The sequence below is a fragment of the Petaurus breviceps genome, unplaced genomic scaffold (genome assembly GCF_028583685.1).
Source record: "Petaurus breviceps papuanus isolate PSGF00001 unplaced genomic scaffold, PetGlider_PUasm1.0 98, whole genome shotgun sequence".
Taxonomy (NCBI): Eukaryota; Metazoa; Chordata; class Mammalia; order Diprotodontia; family Petauridae; genus Petaurus; species Petaurus breviceps.
The window spans coordinates 50,399,769-50,409,386 of NW_027187460.1; the positions used below are offsets into that span (position 1 = coordinate 50,399,769).

At 34.9% G+C, this 9,618-nt stretch overlaps 1 protein-coding gene across 1 annotated transcript in view; it reads right to left on the reverse strand.

Moving 5' to 3' along the window:
• EBAG9 (estrogen receptor binding site associated antigen 9) overlaps positions 1-9,618 on the reverse strand; it is a 32,806-nt gene that overhangs the window by 15,862 nt on the left and 7,326 nt on the right. The window contains exon 2 of the mRNA XM_069081348.1: positions 2,005-2,102. Coding sequence (XP_068937449.1) covers positions 2,005-2,087 — 83 coding nt within the window. The 5' untranslated portion in view covers positions 2,088-2,102. The remainder of the gene's footprint in view (positions 1-2,004; positions 2,103-9,618) is intronic.

A 9,618-nucleotide genomic window follows, 5' to 3' on the forward strand; every position in this document is an offset into this window, starting at 1 on the left:
ATTTGCTACTTAAATTCTAGTAGGGAAATCCCATATATCTGCTTATAAAATATCAGAATTCTGAAGTAATAGTTATTTCAAAATTGATTCAACAACAGTTTATGTAAAAGATTTGGGAATTTCAATGGATTACAAGTTCAATTAGAGTAAATAAGGTGACAAGCTAACTTGGTCTTAGGATGTATTAACAGAACTATAATTTCCAGAACAAAGTACTTTAAGAGCACACGTGGAGTTATTACAGTTGGTTGCATTATTAGTTATTACGTTTTAGAAAGGGCAACAAAATGAAGAGCATCCAGAAGAGGAGGAACAGGAGGGTAAGAAATCTGGACCATACAAACATATATGATAATAAGCTGACGGAATTCAAGAAAAGACTTCGTGATAGTATGACAGCTGTCTTCAAGCATTTGAAGGGCTGACAGGTAGAAAAGAGATTAGACTTGTTCTGCTTAATATGAAAAGGCAGAACTAGGAGCAATGGGTTGAAGTTGCAGGGAGGTCAATTTAGACTGATGTGAAGAAAATCTTCCTAACAATCAGAACGGTGCAAAACTGGAATGGGCTACTTAAAAAAGTAGTAGTTTTCATCACTGGCTATACCTGTTTGTAGACAAATCATCTAAAACCCACCTATTCCATAAAACAAAAGGGATTCTTAATACTAACAAATACAACAAAGGAAAACTAATAATAGCAATTCTCTATTTTCCCTGAATAGAATTTTGGTAAAATATTTTTTAGACTATTTTAATCTTGATACATAAATTGAAAAAAAAACTTTTAAGAAAAAGTTTGATTCAATTTAACATACTATTGGCTCAGCTCTCTTTAAGGGGAGGCTAGCTGACCTCATCAAGGGCATTACAGAAGGGACTAGACTACTGTTCAAGTACAGGTTGGATGGGTTTTTACCCAGGCTCAGATGCTATGATTCAATGATGCTTATACTTAAAGTACATCTATATCATTCTTGGTTACTCTTAACAGTATACAATTGATTTTAGCAAGTCTATAATAGGCTGTGCAGGAGAAATAAAATATATATACAACTATAAAAGGACAGTAAAGCTGATGATCTAATTCACTATTAAAATGTAAAATTAGTTCTGCTCTTAGTTAAGAGAACCTGTAGCTTTCTCTTAATGGCTACCTCAACAATACTATCTTAAATGAAACAAACTTTGTTTAAGAATTGTAAGAATATTTGGTCATCTCTCTTTTTCTTTCCTTGTAGAGGAAATGTTTTCTCATTTGATAATGAATCCATCTAAATTGCATTCCAAACATTTCCCCTTCTCTTCTTTCAATGATTCCCCTTTCTTTTACACATCCTTTATGTATCAAATGCTTTATTTATCCTAAATTACTACAGAATGCTGCTGATTGACTGTGTACTCTAAGGGGGCTAAAAAGTTACAGAATCCCAATCTTTATCTTAAGAAGCTGATACTGTTATCAGCATAAGTGGTCTTCCTTAAAGTGTTAATACATTTCTTTTCCTTTCAGCTTGGTTACTTACTTTATCTGACCACCAGTCTTGAGGACTGGTGGGGGAGACTATCTATCCCTTGGGTTCTCAAGGAACACAGGTTGAGAAATCAGTGGCAACACAAAAGTTTATTGTTTTGTCTTTAAACTTAAATGTATTTAAATTGTATACCTAGGAAACAGGTTTTTTTTTTTTCATAAAGAAATAACAGAAAGATGGAGAAAAACTAGTTGAACATATTCTGCTGTGTAGTTATCCTGCCATTTAAGAGTTTCTTGCAGCAGATGACATAGTCTCGGTTTAGTAAGTATACCAAAGAGAAAGGAAGTAAAATTCTAGGAAACTAGTATCAATATGAAAATATCACTTGTTCTAAAGAATTGCATTCCAAGTGAATATTAATAAGGTATTTGGCACAATCATAATTTGACTGGACAACAATTAAAAAACACTATTATTCAAACTATAAAGAGCAAAATAGCTGAAATGATATAAAAACTTCCATTTACCTGCATATTAACCTCTTAATGAATGACAGCACTGTGGCTAGGCAGGTACAAACTTTAAACAACCGGAACTGTGTGATAGCCATGATGGGAAGTAGAACCTGTCAAAAATGAACAACACAAATGCATCAAGGAGATGTCATGAGCCAAGTGCTTCTCTCTGAGCTGAAAATGTCAGTTTAAATAAAAGGAACAATTCTGACAGAAAGGGATAAAACATTTTAAAACTTTTCCCTGGTAACCACAAATATAACAAGGTTATATTTCTGAAAGCAAATCCTTTGTCAAAAGGTCAACTAGAAGACTAGAAAGAAACTATTTTTAGCAAAATAGGCTAAACTTTAAAAATTCTCTATAAAACGGGGTATTTATAGTGAATTAATTTGCTTAATTAGGATTAAGATTGCTACTCACAATGATGTGAAATATAAAGGTGGCCATGTAAATGGAACTTGAGACAACAGATTAATTCTAATAGGAAAAAAAAACCTTATTTATGCATAGGAACACCAAGGTAGAAAGAATGCATAATTCCAGTGAAAGGACAATGACATTGAAGAACTCTGTGAACAATCTGTTTGAGGTAAGATAGTATAAATTTACCAGCTGTTCTAAGGGGTAAGATAACCTAAGACTTTAGGATTTAGGCAAAGCACTAAAAGGACAGAGAGTTTCAAGAAGTAGAGGAAATTTATTTTACTAAGTCCTATTAGTTTCAATATTCCACTATACAGAAGGTGTGAGTAGTCAGTCTATCAAGTGATGGCCCTAAGAAGAGGATATTTGAAAGGGAAAAAAAAGATCCTTCAGAACTGAAGAACTTAATTATTAACCTCATAATTAAGGAGCTGGGGTCTTGAGTGGACTGGTCTCCCTGGAATAAAGGAGAATTATGCTATGAGGAGGGCAGGGAAAAACTGTTGACATAATATCTAAGTGAAAATTCAATATCTAAGTACATCCCTAACATTAGCAGAGATAATTAGCAGAGACTAGGATAAATAAGTTGAAAAGGGTTGTGTAGGATGGGAAAGGTCAATGGATGAATATCTACTGTCTGTGTGTATGTATTTTTATATGTATGTATGTTTATATGCATGTGTGTGCATGTATATACTTGATAAATCTAGTAAGATAAAATCTAATTTCATAAACAAATTTTAAAAATCAATTAAGAATGGATGTGAAGATCTTTTTAAAACTAAAACAATATAAAATAGTATTTTTACTTCTGTTTCTGGTACACATCAAGGTAGCAAAGATACTGCCTATGTGGACAACATATAGGGCAATACAGATCACCTAAGGTATAAACATGAAGAGAACATAGTGCTACAAAGTAGTTTTAAATCCCGGAAAGTGAAAAATAGTCATCGCATAAAGCTTTTGTTCAAGGTTTCCCTGAAGTAATAATTTCTAAAGATTTATTAGTTTTAAAATGAAATGAACAAATATTTTGTGATCTAACCCATAACACAAGCTAGACCTCTTATTAATCAACAAGCATTATTAAGTGGCTACTATGTTTATCCCACAATATTTTACAAACAATCTAATGAAAAGTGGCCTGAAAATCTGATGCAACTCAAGAAATATGTATTAAATGAGAGAGCTAGGTAGCGCCATACATAGACCATCATGAATTCAACTCTTTTCTCAGACACTTACTAGCTGTGTGACCCTGGGCAAGTTACTTAACCCCAGTTTATATTAGTTTCCCAATGTGTAAAATGAGGATAATAATAGTATCTACGTGACAGGGTTGTTGCAAGGACCAAATTGATTTTTCTAGCTAACCGAGTCAACTGTTAAACATCTGAAAATCATTTGTTTCAATCCTTTTAAATAAAATTCTTACTGAAATATATTAGTAAACAGTTATATTAAACACATTTTGGGATGATTCATGGTTATTATAATGATCAGTTACTATGCTGCACTGTGAATTTTATAATTAGCCCAAGGGTCATTTTACAGAAATTTTTTGTACAAAGTTCTGATGATGAAAAAAAAAAAGCTATCTTTCCATTTTTCACACAAAGAGCACAAAATGTGCCACATAACCCCTAGTGCTAACAGCCTAAAACTGCACTAAGACTTTTAAGGACACCCTCTATATAAAAGATGACTTTTTTCAAAATGAATTACTAAATCAAAGCCGCCTCCTTTTAATCTAAATTATTTCTTCACTTTCAGTAAATTTTTCATCTTTTTTTTAATAGCAATATCCTATAACTTTTCAGAAACATTAAAATACTGTGGTGTAACAGAAATAGAACAAGACAAAATCCTAAAAATTGGGCCCAAACTGTAGTTCTGACATTTCTTAGTTGTGTGACTCAGAGCAAGTAATTTCTCTGGAACTCAGTTTCCTTGGGAATAAAATAAGTAGACTGGATTAGACAAATTACAATATAATGTCTTTTTTCAGATTACTATAATTTTACACTCCATTATCTCTACATCAGTAACCATTCTAACCTCATTTAACTTCAGGACATTAACATTTCCCTCTTATGTAATATATGTTTGCTGGGAGATTTGCTGCAATGCTGGATACTTGTAGGCATCAAGAATACCATACATACATACCCTGCTGTAATCTTGGATATATGGTTATTACAGAACATAAAGTTACTGATCATATAACCAAGATCATCCTAAGACACCTTTTTTTTTTAGCAATAAAAACTTTTTTCAATAGCAGCTATTTTTTTTTTAGTTTGTAAAATGAGACCTTTTGGAAAATACAAACAAAATTTAGTATATTTTTTGGTCTCTTCGAATTTTCCTCTTCTTCCTTTACACTCCTTTGCCTTCAGTTATTAACTCTTTGTGGATAGATTGCAGGCAAATTTAATCTTCATTCAAACTTGTCTCCCTAGACCTTTAGCCCAATATCTTTAAGGGCCTACTATACATATCAGAATGTTCTGTTAGTACCTCCAATATAGCCAAATTGAATGCAGAGGACCATTGATTTAGATCTGGGAAGGACATTAGAGATGATCAAGATCAAGTCCCTCATTTTACAGATGAGAAGACTGAAATTCAGAAAACTATTTGCCCAGGGTGGAATAGCTACTGGTCAGTTTTCCTTGAAAAGTTCTCAGCCCTAGATTATTCCCACCATCCACCTCCTTCACTTCTATTTACATGATGCTGAAAGGGAGTTGGAGGAAATTATGAAGCCACATTAATTAGCCACTACAAATTTATGTTCTCTAATCTTAATTGCAACCACAGCAGTAAACCTTCCCTCTTCTAAACTTCCCTATTACTGTCAAAGTTATCACCATGCTTCCAGTCACCCAAGTTTGAAACCATACAGTTTATCTCATTCTTCCTTACTCAAGCCCATCAACTACCATGTTTCCCCGATAATAAGACACTGTCTTATTTTTTTTTTTGGGACAGAAAAACACCAGAGGGCTTATTTTCAGGGGAGGGCTTATTTTAATGAACATTGACAGCAGTTTTAACAAACAGGTAAATGTGAACAAAAAAATGTACCTTTATTCAATAAGCAAATCACTGGGGAAGAACAGGATGAGGTGCTCACTGCTGCAGCTCTGATTGGATGCAGCTCGGAGCGCGGCGTGCGTTTCACTGGGCGGGGGGACGGTGCATACAGAGGATACCGTAATGTAGCGTGTAGCGCAGGGGATCACCTTCACTACAGTAGCAATCTCAATAGGGCTTATTTTCAGGGGAGGGCTTATTTTAGAGGAATCTTACACAGTAAGGGGAGGGCTTATTTTCGGGATAGGTCTTATTATCGGGGAAACACGGGTACTAAGTCTTGTTAACTTTACCTCCACAATACCTTCTCTCTCCCACTCACCCCCTTCTCTCTACTCTTGCCACACCGTCCTAGTCCAGGTTCTTATCACATCACACCTAGATTACATATAAAAGTTTCCTAAGTGGTCTCACCACCTCAAGTCTTTACTCTTTCCAATCCATCTTCCACTCCTATGTAATATTCCTAAGGCACAGTTCTGACCAACTCACTCCCCTTCACAATACATTACAGCGGTTTTCCATTCCCTCTAAGATCAAATATAAACACTTCTATGTGGCCTTTAAGGTCCTTTATCACTTGTATCCAACCCCACTTCCCTAGGTTTCTTTTACATTACTTTCCTTTCATGCCCTCTTGGCAACTAGGTGGCTCACTGGATGGAGAGCTGGGCCTGGAGTCAGGAAGACCTAAGTTCAAATATGGCCTCAGACACTTACTAGCTATGTGACAATGGGCAAACCACTTAACTTCTGTATGCCTTAATCTACTGGAGAAGGAAATGGCAAACTACTCCAGTATTTTTGCCAAGAAAACCCCATGGACAGCATTGGCATGCTTATAGTCCATACAATTATAAAGAATCTAATACTACTAAGTAGCAACATGCCCTCTCACAGTACAACAAAACTGTCGTCCTATTTGTTCCCTATACAGGACCTTCTCATTTCCATCTGTCTTTTAGAATTTGTCTCTTTCAGGGGCAGTTAGGTGGTGCAGTGAATAGAGCACCAGTCCTAGAGTCAGGAGGTCTTGAGTTCAAATCTGACCTCAGACACTTAACACTTACTAGTTCTGTGACCTTGGGCAAATCACTTGACCCCAATTGCCCTGACTGCCCCCCTCCAAAAAAATAAAAAAGAAAAAGAAAAAAAAAAGAATTTTTCTCTTTCAAAACTAATCTCAAACACTATCTTTTAAGTATAGCCTTTCAAGATTCCTGTTCCAGCTGCTAATATCTCACACACATCTCCGTTAATGTTATATTTATGTGTACTTGTAAGTGTATATGCTAAATGCCTAGATGGTAAGTTTACAGTCTGCTAAACTTTGGTTTGGGCACTCCCAAAGCCTTGGTCATTAAAAAGTGCTTAATAAATGGTAGTTAACTAATTACCTTCAGTCTATTCCCTTTTCAAAATCCTTCACACTAAAAAGCTAAGTAATTTTCTTAGCACACTCCTCTGATATTACTCTCCCTATTCAAAACATCCAATAAAAGCCTATTTTTCCTGATTTTTCCTACTTAAAATCTTTCATATATTCTACTTTTTAACCTAACTAGACTACTACACAGCCCAATGACTCAATCAAATCAACAAATTCTGCTCTGGTCAATCGACAGAGCTCGACAGAGCTGAGAATGTTTGCCTGGAGCCTATTTAAGTTCCACCTTCAAGTCTAAACTCAAAGAGTCAACCTCTTCCATAAAGTCTTCCTAATTTATCCTCTGTTCCCTCTACCTAACAATGATCATGGTCCTCAAATTTCTCCTACCATTGTTGATTGAACTTTTCATTTGCATTCAATTACTTGGATATATTTCACATTCTCTATTAGATTGTAAGGTTCCTAAAAGCAGAGCCTGTTAAATCTTTGTTCCCTCACGACCTAGCACAGTGCCTTGTACATGGTAAATCACTGATAATTTGAATTGAATATGAATTAACTTTCTTGTGCTAGCTTAAGTTATACATGTGCGTGAGTATTCTTAATTGATATGTTTTGTTGTTACTGTAACTTCCCAGCAAAGACTCAAAGTACAAGCTTTCTAACAATATGATTAGGACTAAATTAATTTTCAGAATGGTTGAACAGTTCTACCAACAATGAATTAGTGGTCCTGACTTCCCCTAATGTCTCCAACAATAGATTTTTCAAATCTTTTCAATCAACTAACAAGCATTTATTAAGTGCACACTTGACTATGAGCCAGAAATTGTGTTAAGCTTTAGGGATACAAAGAATATAGAAAACAAAAATTGAAGGATGTAAAGTATATTACCAAAGGGTTGTTTTTACATATCTAATTATTAGTGATTTTGAACAATTTTTTACGTAACCATTGGAAGCATGTACATTTTTTAAAGTTTGTGGAGTATTTCATTCTTTTTACCTGAATACCCAGCACCTATGTGTGCCTGGCACACAGCAGGCTTGAAAGATATCCTTTGATCATATGTTTAATGAGGTGGTACTAAGGCCACTTACCATATTTCACCACATAAGTTGCAGATTCTGTACCAATTTTTGCAAAAAAAAAAAAAAAAAGGGTGGGTGGGACCATCACGTTAAGCTGAAAAAAAAATTTGTGCCAGTCTTACTTAAAAATCATTTATTACTTCGAATCCCGGGCTCAGACACTCAGCACCACACCCAGAAATAATTGGCCGGATAACCTTGAGCAAGTTACTTAACCCCAATTGCTTAAAAAAAAGAAATCATTTATTACTAAACTGTCTTTGGTGCAAGACTAGGATACATGGAATACTAGTGAATATACATAAAAACCGAATACTGACAATGAGAGGCTTGCAATATGTGAGAGATAAATGTGTATCCATATACCACTGGTAAATACACTGCTGCTCTGTTTACCTTTTAAGAGGCCTGTCGAACAGAATTATACCATAGGACGATTATGCAATTAAAGGTTACAAACCAGTTTTTGAACTGGAAAAAAGTACAATGATTATGTGGTGAAATACGGTAATTTCATAGGTGCATGTCAATTCCCTGTTGCATTTTTATCAGAGGTACTAAATTATTCCCCCGTTCCCCATCAACACATTTTTCTCTTCCAACATGGTTCTTTTTCATATACCCTTGATTCAATCTGGATGCATTTCCCATTTATATTTTCTTTAGTGCCATTTCTAGTCCATCATAAAAACATATGGGTCTGTAATGTTAGTGTCTTAAGTGTTGTGGTTCCAATATTCTCAATGGTTAAAAATTTGTTAGAATAATGTTTACAGTTCTTCCCAACACTTTTTTTTTTCTCTTTGTGGTCCTCAAATATTTGCTTAGTTGATCTCTTGATACTTCTCTCTTCTCTATGTTACTGCTTAGACCTGTCCATCACTCATCTTAAGATTTTACAAATAAGTTTATATACTAAACCCATGTTTACTTTAATGGTCATTTCTCTCTACTTTTCAAGTGAGTCAAATGTTTATTAAGATAAGTGATAGGAATATTTATTAAGATAAGATAGGAATATTTATTAAGATAAGTGATAGGAATAGATTGAGGATAGTGAGGAAAATAGGAAAAAGGAAAATTAAAATGTGAATGGAATAATTTACCTATAAAATAGAAACTGATAACAGGTTAAAATTTTGAATTCAACAATGTTCCTGGGTCCTTAATGATGCTAAGCAATCCTCCCATACTTCCCTTATTAGCTTACTATCTCAATGGCTAGAGCAGCTCTTCCAAATCTCTTCATCTCTACTCAAAAGTCCCATAGCTCCTCCTACCCCCACTCCAAGGTAAGAACCTTCCATCATATTTTACAGAAAAAATTGGGGACATCCACCACAAACTCTTTCTCCTATCACTAAAATGCCTTCTGCCACTACCTTCCTCCTCCTTCACTCTTGTCTCATATGATAAAGTGTCCTTACTTAGTTACTTATTAAGGGATCTCTCTACTTGTTTAAGCAATACCATTCCAACCAATCTCCTCCAATAGACTGCCCCCACTATCATTCCTACTCTTTAATTTATTTCAATCTCTCTCTCTCTCTCTCTCTCTCTCTCTCTCTCTCTCAGTCTCTCTCTCTCTCTCTCTCTCTCACTCTCTCTCTCTC